The sequence below is a fragment of the Castor canadensis genome, chromosome 17, assembly GCF_047511655.1.
Source record: "Castor canadensis chromosome 17, mCasCan1.hap1v2, whole genome shotgun sequence".
Taxonomy (NCBI): domain Eukaryota; kingdom Metazoa; phylum Chordata; class Mammalia; order Rodentia; family Castoridae; genus Castor; species Castor canadensis.
The window spans coordinates 44,177,516-44,192,311 of NC_133402.1; the positions used below are offsets into that span (position 1 = coordinate 44,177,516).

The following is a 14,796-nucleotide window of genomic DNA, read 5'->3' on the forward strand; positions in this document are numbered from 1 at the left end:
GGCACTTTTATTCATAGGTTTCCTTAAGCCCATATTCCATATAAGACTACTTCTTCTATAGAGCTCTATTTCTGAAATATGCAACTGAGCTTCTACTTTTAATAGCTGCCTTTTAGGCACATCTTGAGCCTCATGTACCAAGTTGTTCTAGATCCTAGCCTTTGCTAAGTAAGCAGTGTTTTCTTGGGCTTCTCTAACCTTATTATTTCTATAGCGTGATAGTGGGGGGTCATTGACAAATCTGAGAGCTATGTACCTGGGGTAGTGAGCAAAGAGACAAGCGTAAAGGACTAGTATGGAAGCAGTACTATGGGATCACTGACATATACAAAGCTGAGGGGGGCGGGACTTACAGCTAGGTGATAGCCATATCCAGGAATCAGTTCTTTCACATACATGCTTTCATACTCAGACCCAAGCCTAGCTCCTATGCAGCTGATTCAGTGTCTGTGAGATCACATGTTAGGAACTCATAGTACAGATGTACTTGATTCTCACTGACTGGCTGCCTTTAACTTTGCATGATCTTCCTCCACACCTTCCAAATTTCACAGAAAAAACTCCTCAGACGCATGAAGAACCTAGCACTGAATACATATCATTGTAAGTGTCACTATTCTTAGGCCTCTTGTAGACAGTTTTGATGTCAAAACCCTGAGGTCTTGGATAGTAAAAACTTGTCATTTCAGGAATCAGTGACTTTTGAGGATGTGGCTGTGTACTTCACTAAGGAGGAATGGGCCACCCTGATGCCTGCCCAGAGGGCCCTGTACAGGGATGTGATGCTGGAGAATTACGGAGCTGTTGCTTCAGTGGGTAAGGTCTCTTTTGCTGATCTCTGCGTGGACCCCTCAGAGGTTGAAGGGTTCTTTTACAACTGTTAGCTGACCCCAAATGGCACTTTCAGATATTGGCAGGTATGCAAAGCTCTCAGGTCTTTTGACCTCCAAAGGGCTATCCTTTTCCCATCATAAAAGCTACCTTCCTCCTCTCCTTGTCTTAAAGGTGATTATCTGCATATATTAGGGCTTGAGATACATCTTTGTACCTAGTATTGAACCTCTAAATTCTCTTGAGAGAACCAGCTCCTTTGTCTCTATTCCGCAGTTGCTCATAGGAGCCATGTGCCTGTTTCCCACAATGGGAATTTAATATTATCTAACAAAGAAGGAAAGAAGTTGTTTTGTTCCCTTTGGTAAAGGCTTCTTCTCAGCATCCTCTTGAAACTCTTTAGGGTACCTCTTATGCAGCCCACTCAGAAATTACTCTCCTTACCTTCCCTGTGTGTCTATGCAGTCATAGGATGAAATCAACTTCTGAGGTACTGCTCATAATTGTGTTATGTTTTCGTTCCTTCAAGCAGCGTCACCCACTTCCAGACCAGCTCTGATCTCTCAGCTGGAGCAAGGAAATGAGCCAGACTTCAATCAGCCACAGGGAGCCCGAAGCAGGAAGGACTGGAGAACAGGCTTCCCAGGTAAGTTAAGCAAGGGGTGTTCTCCAGCTTTGTCTCTTTCTTTACCATCATTTCATCAAAGTGGAAGAGGTGTGTTCTTTGTGCCTAGCAACATGGAGTTCATTGGAATCCTTGATCACACAATTTCTGAATGGTCTGTTACTCACTGCTTCCCATCCCTTTAAACTGCAGTAGACAACAGCCTGATTCAATGTTTCACATGCTGGAATGCTTTTATTCTCGGGAATATGTAAAAAACATTTTTCTAAATACCTTACTCATTATGTATGATTACTTTTTTCTACTTTCTCCCAGTTTTACAAAGTTATTAAATCTGGTGCAGTATTATGTTGTCCACTTAGTCAGTAGAACAAATGGAAACATTTTTTTTGCTTATAATGATAATTAATGTTAAAATTTTTATCCACTTTTACATTGAAATACTTTAAGGTAGCTTACAGATAAATTGTGATTTTCCTACCTTTAGGGCTCATCTCAACACTAAGAAGATACGCTTACCTGGTGAAAATAATACAGAATCCTCATACTTATCAGTGCTGGGAAGGCAGGACAAAGGCTTAAGTCTTGACCTTTAAATATCAGTTTTCAAGTAAGGAGTGGATTGAAGAGCCACCTTAAATGACATAAAATACGCATTTTCATTTTTCTGTAGACACATGGATTTCCAAAGTTTGGTGTTTTTCAGTTCATTAAAATTCATTTTGATGTGCAAAGCAGGCTCTTATGTCATTTTTTAAAAACAGCTTTATGGAGATACAATTCACAGACCATAGAGTTCATCCATTTAAAGTGTACAGTTGAGTGGTATTTAGCATATTCACAAAACTGCGCGTGCACCAATCTGCTTTTAGTTCTTTTCTGTCACTCTCCTCCCCTGAAAAAAAATTCATACTCATTAGCAGTCACTCTTCATCACCTCCTGCCCAACATCCAGCATCAGGCAACTGCTCATCTAGATTTGCTTATTATGGATATCTGATATCAGCTCAGTCATACAATATGTGGTATTTTGCAAATGGCTTTCACTTAATGTTTTCAGGGTTCATCTATCTTTTACTGTATATCAATACATCATTCCCATTTATGTGTGAATATTGGGTAGATAGTATCACATTTGCTTATCCATTCATCAATTGATGGGCATTTGCATTGTTTCTACTGTTTTGGCATAATGAGTAATGCTGCTATGAACATTAGTTTACAAGTTTTAAGACAGTCATGTTTTCATTTCTTATTGATGCATATCTGGATACTTAACTGGGTTGTATAGTAACTCTTAGTTTAACATTTTTATGCATGCCAAAGTTTTCCTAAAGTGGCTAAATCTTTTTAATTTCTCCATCAATGTATGAGGGGTCCATGTTCTCTACATCCTCACCAACACTTACTGCCTATCTTTTTTTTAATGATAGTCATCCTGGTGATATGAAGTGGTTTCTCATTGTAGTTTTCATTTGGATTTCCCTAATGACTAATGATGCTGAAGATCTTTTCGTGTAGTTAGTGTTCATTTATATCATCTTTGGAGAAATGTCTATTCAAACCCTTTGCCCATTCTTAAATTGATTTGTCTTTTTATTATTGTGTTGAAAGAGTCCAGACATATTCTGGATACTGAATCCCTATCAAATGATTTGCAAATATTTCATTCCATTCTCTGAAATGTTTTTTTCACTTTATTATGTTCTTTGAAGAACAAAAGTTTTTAATTTTGATGAAGTTCTTTAGAATTTCCTTTTTTTTTTTTTTTTTGGTGGTGGTACTGGGTTTTAAACCCAGAGCCTCAAGTTTGCTAGGCAGGTGCTCTACCACTTAAGCCACACCTCCAGCACTTTTTGCTCTGGTTATTTTGGAGATGGGTCTCACTTTTTGCCCAGTCTGGGCCATAATCCTGTTTTATGCTTCCCACTGTTGCTGGGATGGCAGATGCATGCCACTATGGCCAGCTTCTTTCTCCCATTGAGATGGTGTGTCTTGTATTTTTGAAAGAGTTTGTGAAAAATTAATAACTTTTAAAATATTGTATTGAATTCACAGTGAGGTTCTCTGAGCCTGAGTTTTTATATATGGATAGTTTTGAAATTACTAATTCTATCTCTTTCTTACTAAAGGTCTATTCTCATTTTCTACTCAGTTGAGGTACTTTGTGTCTTTGTAGGAATTTTAAAATTTCAGCTACATTATCTAATGTCCTGACATACAGTTTTATACCATTTTCTTATAATTTTTAGTTTGCAGTGATATTTTCTCTTTCATTTGTGATTTTAGTAATTTCTGTTTTTTGGTCAGTCTAACTAAAGCTTTCTTAATATTGCTGATTATTTTAAACAATCAACTTTGTGTTTCATTTATTTTCTCTAGTGTTTTCCTATTTTCTATATCATTTTTACTTTATAATCCTTCTTGCTGCCTTTTCTCCCCTGGCTTTGGGTTTAGATTGCTGTTAAGAAAGTGGCACTTTCTTTAGGTGGAAGGCTAGGTTATTGATTTGAGATTCTTCTTTTTTCAATAGAGATAATTATAAGCTTTACCTCTAAACACTGCTATTTGAGAAGAATGTGTCCTCTTGTTGGATGAATAGTATTATTTAAGTCTACTTCCTCATTTATCTTCTGCCTAGTTCTATTGCTAAAAGTAGTATATTGAAATCATTACCTGTCGTTGTCTCTTCACTTCTGATGGTTTATATTTATAATTTCTACTTCTACTGACAGATTGACCCTTTTATTATTGTAGAATATCCTTTTTACCTCTAATAACATGTTTTGCTTGACTGTCTGTTTTGTTTGATATTAGTATAGGCACATCTGCTTTTTCACAGTTTTTACTTTTATAGTATATTGTTTTCTGTTCTTTTACTTTCTACCTGTTTGTGTCTTTTAATCTAAAGTAGGTCTCCTATAGATAGCATATGCTGTCTTGATTTTTCATTTGTGGTACAATGTCCCAGTAAAACTTACTGTATGTTGAAAATACTATAAGTAAAAAATGTATTTGGTACACCTAATCTATCCAGCATTATAGCTAACAGCACAGTACATTGTGGAGTATCAGCCTCTCAATTGCATGGCTGATTGAGAACTGCATGCGTGCTGTCATTGCCCAGCACTGTGAGAGAGCACCATATTGCATATGACTAGCTCAGGAAAATTTCAGAGTATAATTTCTACTGAACGCATTATCACTTTCATACCATTGTACAGTTGAAGAATTGTAAATTGAACTGTCCTAAGTCAGACTATAGTTGGATCTTCTTTTATATCTAGTCCCACATCTTTGCCCTTTAAGTCATTTAATCCATTCATATTAACTATTACTGATATGGTTAAATTTATGTCTGCCACTTTGTTATTTTCCTTACTTCCTTCTTTCACCTTGAGTGTTTTCTGGTAAAACAGCTTCATTTCTTTCAAGATGTTTTGAATTATTTTTTGAGGCATTAGTGGATTGCTCTAAGGTACATAAGATACATTTTTACTAACTTATTTCCAGCAAGAAACTTTACTCATGTATTTTTCTATTCCCCCCTTTTTGTGCTATTATTATTATACTTGTTATGTCTATTCTTTCTATAAACCCAGTAAGACACTGTTAGAATTAATAGTGTTATTTTATGTGATTTAAGGAAGCTGGGAAAAGAAGGATAAACAAGCATATATTATAGAGTTTGTCATATTAACCTTATGAATACTTAGGGGTTAATTTTAGTACTGGGGCTTGAATTCAGGGCTTCACACTTGTTAGGCAGGTGCTCTGCCGCTTAAGTCCCTCCACCAGTCATTATTTTTTATTTTCTTCATTTCTTCCTGTGGATTTGAGCTACCACTTAGTGCCATTTCCTCTTATCAATATAGCTTTGTTTCCACCTACTTCTTTTGTGCTGTGGTCAAATATATTTCATTTCTAGATGTTAGAATTATATACTTATTATTTTATATAATTGCTTTTTAAATATTTTATTTAAATAAAATAAAATGATCCCATTAATCTTTTAAAACTTTGCTTTCTGCCTTGAAAAGAGAGTCTTGATTGACCTTGTTAATGAGTATTTTTAAAAGTCATTTTCATTTTCAAATGCATCATAAAGAAATAGAACATAGTCATTTTTACAATAAAATACAAGATTTCAAAGATAGATGATATTTTGTCTGCTTTCCTGATTTGTCCTCCTCATTTGCTTCAGGGGAAAGTTTGAAGGGCACAGATCAGTTCAGCACTGTGTCTCAGAAGCAGAGTGCTTAAGGGCAACACACCTGGAGCCAAAGTGCTGCTTACTAGCTATGTGACTTTGTTTTCGTTTTCTTATCTGTCATATGGGGTCAGTAATAGTGTAACAGTGACAACTAGTGTAATTTGTCAGTTAAGTAAGGTAATGCATGTATTGGGTAACTAGTATATGGCAGTAATTATTAGTTACTGGTATTACTTATATCAATTCTCAGTCAGTGAGAGATGGGCTCCAGTGCTCCTTAGCCTCTGTCCCCTTGTTTTGTCCTCAGCCCCTGACAAAGTTTCCATTTTCCAGGGGAAGAGCCCAGGAGCTCAGATCTTCAGGGTGGTTTGTTAAGAGGTGGTGTGAGGACCATACACGGTGATGAATGCTGAGACACTGGCTATTTGCCTCACTCTACCACATCTGGTCTTTATTATGAGAGAGCTTCTGTTCTAATATTTGGAGACTTATCATAGATGCAAGGACCCACTAGGAACTCACAAAATGATCATTAATTCAATAGGATTATGATTCATTTTCTCTTCATGGAGTAAATTGTCCTTGGTGAAGTGAATCTGAGTCCATTCTTCCAGGGCAGCTATTTTAAATGGTGGTGTACATCTCAAGACCTTGTTAAAATGCTTACTCTTGGCCCAACCCTATCTAATGTGTAGCCCAGGAGTCTGCATATTTAAGAGTGCTTCAAGTAGGTCTGATGGAAGGCCCATATCTTGGGAAACACTGACCTGCAATCAACCTGGACAGCAAAAATGTGGTGCCATGATTCATGAATGAAGTTAACTTGAGTGGCGGGTTAGATTTATGTTCTCCAAATCTCAACTATTTTATGTATATTACTTATATTTAACAAATAAAATATAAGATTCCCCATGGCAGGAATAACTTCATATTTCTCATTTATGCTGTAACATTTTATACAAAGTTACTTGATATCTTTTGTTTTTACCTTTTTGATTAATAAGATTCTCTCCCAACTTTATTTATCCTAATTCTCTACTCCTTCCTGTTGCTATCTGAGGGTTGTGTTTAACTGTCCCTTACCCCTTTGTTCCCAAGCTTTTTATACTGTCATTTGATCTTATATGTGACCCATGACCGTCCCTTATTGGCATAAATCCTCTTGGGTACTTTTTCTTCTTGAACTTTCTTTGGACCTGTAAGCTGTGATAAAGCTTTCTCTTCCCTCTTGGAATTCAGGCCTTTTTCTTTGCCTTACCACATTTCCTACTTAATGCTGAGGGCATTTAGTAAGAATATAAAATCTGTGTACTACTATTACAGTTAATCTCACTTGTTGATGAATCCAGGCAAATTATGACCAGGCAAAAGTCCAGTCTGCCACTGTCTTTTTGGGTATGTCCCAAGAAAATTCCCTAGAATATCTCTAGTTATTGAAAAAATCAAAAGAAGAATATTTTGTAACATCTGATGTATGAAAATAAAAGTTCTGTGTCTATAAATAAAGTTTTGTTGGAACACCTTTGTCCATTCATTTACATATTATTTAAGGCTGCTTTCTCACTACAGCAGTAGAGTTGAGTACTTGCAATAGAAACCATATGGCCAATGAGCCTAAAATATTTACCAATCATCCTTTTACAGAAAGTTTGCTACCCTTTGATCTACTGTAACCTTGCCAAGAGGTAGTGTTTTTATATATTTCTTCTATTAGCAAGTGGAAAAACTTGGACTGAGAATGAGTGTTTGACTTCAAAACAAATCATTTCTGATAAATGCAAATCCTGTGACATAGTATCAGATAAGCCTCTCAGAGGGGTATCTGATTTTCAAGATACCTTTGAGTCAAGAGATCAAGGTAGACATAACTTGGAGGAAATTTTATAAGGGATGAAAGGAATTAAAATGAGAGAGATTCTGAGAAAGAGATGATTAATCATAAACTTCCTAAGGAAAATAGAAGTTACCACAAAAGATATCAGAAAAAAATGTTAGTGTTAGCATTCAACATGAAATGTATCTGAAAGTTCCACGTATACAACTTTCCTGTAAATCTGGTGTGTGGCACAGACATTGCTGTCATAATTCAGACTTTTTTCCAGCACCAGAAAAACCACGCTGGAGAAATTCCATAGCAGTGTATAGAGTATGGCAAAGCCTTTTGCCTTAACTCTATTTTTGTTCAACTCCAAAGGATGCAGAATGGAAAGTGACCCTGTGTGTGCAAGGTATGTGGCAAGACATTCTGGGGAAATCCCACCACACAGCACAGCAGCAAATTCTCTCTTCACTGGAGAGAAGCCCTATCAGTGTAAGGAGTGAAGCTTTTAGAGTCGACTGCAGTTTTGCACATCACCAAAGGGGTCACTCTTGGGAGAAGCCCTGTGCAAGTAGTGGCAAGACTTTCAGGTTCAGCTCCCACTTCACTAAACACCAGCTAATTCACGCTCAGGAGAGGCTCTGTGAGTGTAAGGAGTATGGCAAAACCTGTGTCTCCAAATCCACACTGTTTCATCATTGGAGAGTGCATATGGGGAAGAAACTCTTAAATGCAAGGACTGAAGGTCATCTGTGCGTCAGATAGGATTCTATTCAGATTTGTATTTCCCACTGAGAGGCTCATGATTTACCACCTCCTTAAAAGCATGGATTCACCAAGAAGGCAGGAGCTGGTGCTGAGGCTGGGGTAGGAGTCATGTGACTGTCCTGTGCCTGTAGGGACAGGGATAACACTAACTGGTGACCTGTTTTGGAGGAATGTTGATGAGTGCACTCCTGAGAGGAATCAATGCCCACAGGTAAAGGAGGCAGGGGCTGGACCCTGGGGCCGGGTCACACACCTGGTCACATGGATGATTGTGCTCATCCATGGTCCCCAAATGAGTTGGTGGCATGCTCATGACATTCACTTGACATATCAGGTGTCCATTCTCCATCTCTATCCACTGTGGCCTTTGAATTGTCCTATACACAAAGTACATCTTCATACACAAAGTTACCACTGGGTCCTTTAGGGACTCTTCTCAGCTTATACTGGGGACCCTGTGCAAGGCAACTGGTCAGAGCTCTCCCAGGAGGAGTGTCACCAAGGAGCCCCCCTGCTGGGCTGTGTCTGCTGATGATGAAGAGGGGCCAGCCTGTGACCAGGACCCTTCCTGTTCCTTGAATTTCTCAGCACATCTAGCCTTCACTGAGACTCTAACCAAACCCTGCTCCTATTGGAAGTCCTACTTCAGCCTCCTCCCACATATCCCTTGTAGCAATGCTGGGGGCCAGCTTCTTCCTCCAGCTCCTAGGAAACTGGTAGAGAAAGCACTGGGCAGGAATCATAGCTATTTCTGTGAAGAGGAAGACCAGCTCACTGCCTCCCTTCTGTTTGTCAGAAACAAACTCAAAAAGTAGGAGTTCAGGATCAGAATCACATGTACCCTGGCCACAGGCAGCCCCCTCAGCTCCAGCTGTGCATTAAATAAATGCAGCCCTGACCTCCACATGGTCCTTGTTCTCAAATAGTCACACCATATGTAACATGGATCCCCTCAGGTTATCTCAGCAGCGTGACGGATGACCTGTGTAACCACAGGAATGATGCTCACAAGGAAATGGAGCTGAGCACAGGATACCCACATCAGCCCTCTCCCTGTCCCTTGTAGGATTCACAGAGGTGACAAGAGCTTCCAGCACAGTACTACTTGCTCCTGGAGATACTTGGTTTGGGTTCTGTGCTCATTTCTGTGCAGAGACAGAGCCTGAAGGCATTGGTTCCCATTTCTGCCGTCAGTAAGAAGCCCAGGCAAGCAAGGGCAGGTCCTGTACTCTGCCATCTAGAGATGCATTTGGAGAAACACTTGATGTTCCAGGGCAGGACCTGTACCTCTGGGTGTCCTGCACATAGAGTCGGGGTGGTCATGTATGCTGAACTTGCCTGGCTTCTCCCTGCTGCTGTTACCAAGAGCATAGAAGGAGGGGACATGGGATATGTGGCAAGCCATGTCCTGGAGCTACATCCTGATGTATTAAGGGCTTGCTGGTCCTTCTTCATCACACTGGCCTTTCCTAAGTCATTTATTGTGCCACCAAGTTGGTCTGACTTTTCCTATACATCTAAAACCACTGAAGGGTGAGGGGCGGGGCCATCCAAAGAGTAAGGGTCTCTCTCAGGGTGACTGCATTGGAATTTCAGGGCCTTCAAGCAAGGCAGCAGTCTTACTGGACAGGGGCAGAGGAAGCTCATGGAGTGCTCCCATGCATCCCCATTCCAATTTTCGAGGCCCACTCATTTCCTTATCAATATCCTTCCTGTCACACGAGCGATTGAATGATCTGCAGGTTTTAAAGGGTTTTGTCATTTGACAAACCACAGGCTTTAGAGTCTGACTTTTGGCAAACCTCAATCCTGTGGTGGTGTGAGACAGATTTTTAGCCCCTTCCTACAAAGTGTCTTTCTCCTGAACTGCCCCTCACCAAGCATTTAGAATTTAGAATAAAACTGTGTAGTTGATCCTTGTTCTTCTGCATTAAGTAGTCTGGGGCAGTTAGAAATAACCAGATTACTCCCAGTCCTTCATCCCTAGGACTCTCCCTTCCATTCAGGGCAGTGACTCTTTGCTTCCCTCCAAACCTTATTAATCCCAGTGGGCCCTGTCTTGGCAACCAGCCTTGGGATACCTTTACCCTCACTGCCCTGAGGCTCAAGATGGGATCACAAGTGCAGATTCCCATCTCCCCCAGGGCCTGCATTTGCAGTCACTCCTGGGATCTTAGTTGCAACAAACCAGCACACACTTTGGCTACACTGAGCACAAAATGAATGTAGAGCCCTCGAGGAGGAGGTGACCGTCCCACAGCAGGGGACAAGATGCAGATCATGCTGCTGAATAGCTAGTGGGCTTTTGCTTTTCCAGCAGGACACAGACCCTGTGGCTCCCACTGACAGAGCTGGGTTTGTGCTGCCACTTCCAGAGCCTCTGCCACTGCTGACTCTGAAGGCTCTGTGTTTTCCCACCTCTGCTCCTGCCCCTTGCTCACTTCCAAGTCAAAGCCTTGAGCAGCTGTATTTCAGTGGCACTCCTAGGGTCCTTCAGCCATGAAGGAGGCTGAAAAAGGTGAGTTTATGACTTCTAATTTGTAGAGATAACTTTATAAGCTGGGAAATTCCCAAAGTGTAGCACCAGTTATCACAAGTTTCAGGGTAGTTGAAAATCCTGACAAATCCCCTTCTATAGTTTATATCTGTAATCTCCCCTCGAAGGCCTGATCCCTAGCCCATGTTGCTATGGTGAGGTGATGAAACCTCTAGGACAGGGGGGCCTAGTAGGAGGAGTTAGGCAATAAGGGGTGTAACCTGGGAGGTCATACTGGATCCCCAGCCAGCCTTCTCTCTCTCTCTGTGCTCCCCGGCCTCCCAGTACTCCAACCATGCTGCCACAGGTCAAAAGCAAAAGGTTGAGGCAACAATGAGTTGAAACCATGAAAGAAAATAATCATTTCCTCCTTTTAAGGTGATTATCTCAGGTGTTTTGTCACAGTAACAGAAAGCTGACTAGCACGCATTTCAGGGATATATCCCTCAGTGGACTCATGATTAGAGAGTCATGTGTGTATACATTATTTACTAAAATAACTGGAGATCAGAGAACATCTTTACAACCATCACCAGGAAACACTGAGCTAAATTATGGTTCACTCACAGTAGTGGAATATCATGCAATTTTTAAAAACATGAGAATTATTCATAAGACACAGTGTTCAGTGGAAACATGCCACAGAACAGAATACAGAGTGGGCAACTCTGTAGGAAGGAACAATGGGAATGAAGGAAAGAAAAGCCATGTGCAGTTGCTTCTTTAGGCCTAACACATCTCTGGAAGAGCCTTCAGAAACCTGGCCAGATGTGGCCTCTGGGCGTGAGGCACAGGGGTGAAAGGGAGCATCTCACTGATGGAAAGAAGCCATTATTTACCTGATGACAAAGAAGCTCGCAGCACAAAGAAGTCACGCCTTCTGTGACCTTATAGGTGAGGTTCTGGGTGGAAGTAGTGTGGACTGTCTTATCACTGACCAGGGCTCCTCCCTGCCCATTGCCTGTCTCTTAGGGCCCTGGTGGGTATGGCCCTCTGCTGTCCCTGGTGTCTTCTCTCTGAGAGTTCTCCCATGGTCTGCTGAAGTCAAAAGTTTGTATGTTCCAACCCATACCCTAATTCTGTACCTCACACAGCATCTATCAGCAGGTCTGGACATCACATGATGGAATGTTTGATACTGCAAACATCCTGGGAAAGGCTTATTTGGAGGGGCCATGGATGGCCATCATTTCTCAGAAAAGCTTGGTAAATACTCTGAGTTACTATTGAAGCATGGGTTACTTTATATTTCAATGACTAACTTATAGTGTCTTAGAGCTGCCTCCTGTCCTGGGAACATGAGGTCCCTTGAGGAAGCCCTACCACTCACTCTGCTGGACCATGTAATGTATGTTGTGATTCCCATGTTGCACGCAAAGGAAGTAACTTAGCAGGCACCGAAGGAAGGCATAGAGAAGATCTGGGGTGAAAACAACCCTGTAAGTCACCTTTGTCTGACTTTTGCACCCTCTCATAGATCTGAGCACTGGGCACTAGTTGAAGACCAACCACACAGGAGCAAAATGACATCATCAAACAACTGGTTTTCCCAGACCCACACTCACCATCAGAGGCACAGATGCCTCCAGGGCCTTCCAGGAACACTCAAGGAACAGCTTGAGTGCTCACTTTCTCAAGCGAGGCTCACTTCCTCAAGGAGGCTCACTTTCTTACCTAGTGTAGAGAAAGGGTGTGTGCTTATCTGAAGATGCCTGTCTTTTTCAGATCCTTGCTTCTTAGGTAGTTCCACTAAGACGAGGTTTGGAGCATGTGCTATATGGCTACATGAGCAGCATAAAAATATATCCTCTTATTTATTTCTGCTGGAAGGAGAGGCTGTCCGAGCTGGGGGTGGGGGTCCAGGGGAGCCCAGGGTATCTGGAGTTGGACAAGAGCAGTATGCCGAGCAGCTGTCACTTTTATTCCTGGAGCTACGGCCAGAGTGTAGGTGTGAAGGAAAAGCACCCCCTCAGCCTCCGAGGGTCCGAGACCTTTGGGATTGGCTTCTTTTAATTTGTAGGCTACACTCACAGTTCAGTGGGCGGGAAAGTGCTGCAGAAGGGCGGGTTTGGAGGTAGGAAGCACTTATTTTCCACCAATCGGGAGGCCGAGATGGGCCCGCCGGGGCCTGACGTCATGGGGCTGGCTGGAGTGGACACCTGGGAAAAGCGCCCTGACTTCGCCCACCAGCCTAGTTCAGGAGGGGGCCAACAGGACATTTCTCTCTTCACATCTGCTGGACCTTGGAGCTGGATGCAGCCAGGCCGTGGAGACAGCCCTGGGCCTGGGCTCCTGTGCCTGCAACACGTGGGATAGCACTTCATTGGGGCTACCCTAAAAGGTATCAGGTGGGCGTTTGTCCCCAAATCCCAGAACTCATGTGCCATCCCGGTGTTGTACATAGGGGTGGAGGTGACAGTTTCCCGTGGGGTGTCCTTGCTGATGCACCTTTGCAACCCCAGTGAATAGGGGCAGTGGAAACATGAGGGTTGAAGTGGACTTTTGGTCCTGGTGTACGTATCCCACTTTTCAGGGCATGACCTCTCTAACCCTCCCACATATAAGATTGGCCCTATGGCACCCAGGACTTCCCTTGCCCCAACTTCTAAAGTTCGTCACATTTGTTATGAGGATATGACTGGCCCTAGGGCCTGGTGAACTCTAATGTTCTCTGAATTCAATTAAGAAAGACCGCTGAATTTGAAGGGGTCAGAGGGTTCTTTCAGAGATAGATGTTCTGGAAGGGCCTGAGAATATAGTTCTACAATTTTTGGTGATTTGTTTTTTGGCAGTACTAGGGTTTGCACTCAGGGCCTCTTGCTTGCTAGGCAGGTGTTCTCCCACTTGAGCCTCTCCGCCAGTTCTAATTTTTGGTATAAAACCACAAATGCACCATCTTTGCTGCTAATTTGATGAAACATCTCAAATAACCTACCAGCAAGGGCAAGGTGAGGGGAGCTTTTGAACTCACTGGTCTCATGTTTAAGGCCTGGATTCCTTTGGCTAAGGGGTTGGAAGTGAGGTTGCTTCCAAAGATGGAACCACAGGAAGCGAGTTTCACATGTAGAGTCTTTCCCGTTTGACCTCTTTTGTAGTAACCACTCCCCAGGACTCCAGTAATAGTTTTCCTTTACTTGCATCCTCAACTGTCCTCAGCTTCCCGTGATCACCTACAATCCCCCAACCCCCAAAAAACCGCAAGTCCTACATCACCCAAGTAAGTGTCTCAGGCTCAAGTAGAAAGACAGCTTTCTCTCTTTGAATTCCTTTTTCCCTTCCATGTGCTTTTCACTTAAAATTTCACTTTATTAACAGAAATCAAAGAAAAAAATACTCCCATAACTCTATTTCATCCTTAAGTCAATCTTTATTTTCCTCCATTTCTCTCTCCTTGCCTCTATGCTGACAACATTTTTATGTAGCTATAAAAACCCAAGCTTAAAATGATAAAGTTAGATTTTGTCCATGTGGCAACATAGTCTTTATCACAGTCTCCAGTGAGAGATTATACAATCATTTGTGGTAATGAGATAACATAGTACCTTGTTTTACAGATGGAAAGATTTTTAAAATGTTGTAACAATTGTAACAAGAAAATATAACTTTACATTAGTTATTGGAGTACATTGTAGATGAATCAAATAATTAAATTAAAAAAAAATCCCACAAATACATATACCTGAACAAATTTGTATAAATGCTTTTTGATCTTGGCTAGGAAAGGCCTGAAGTTGACAAAAATTACAAAGTCTAAATTACATTTGTTATGAGGATAAGGCTGGCTCTGGGGCCTGATGAACTCTAATGTTCTCTGAATTCAATTGACAGAGACTACTGAATTTGAAAGGGTCAGAGGGGGTTCTTCCAGAGATAGCTGAGACAGAGTCTCCCAACGTAGCCAATGTAGCCCTTGAAATAACTGTGTTGTCCGGGGCGGACGGGAACACAAGGTTTCACCAACATTAGCCTTAAAAACACTGTGAATTCCAGGCCAGGCTGGGATA

General features: G+C 41.5%; 1 protein-coding gene across 1 annotated transcript in view; it reads left to right on the top strand.

The window, feature by feature from the left end:
* The window catches only part of Krbox1 (KRAB box domain containing 1), a 28,796-nt gene extending 26,465 nt beyond the window's left edge, over positions 1 to 2,331 (top strand). The window contains exons 5-7 of the mRNA XM_074060344.1: positions 690 to 816; positions 1,364 to 1,477; positions 1,944 to 2,331. Of these exons, the coding sequence (XP_073916445.1) occupies positions 690 to 816; positions 1,364 to 1,477; positions 1,944 to 2,038 (336 nt within the window). The 3' untranslated portion in view covers positions 2,039 to 2,331. The remainder of the gene's footprint in view (positions 1 to 689; positions 817 to 1,363; positions 1,478 to 1,943) is intronic.
* The last annotated feature ends 12,465 nt before the right edge of the window (positions 2,332 to 14,796 follow it).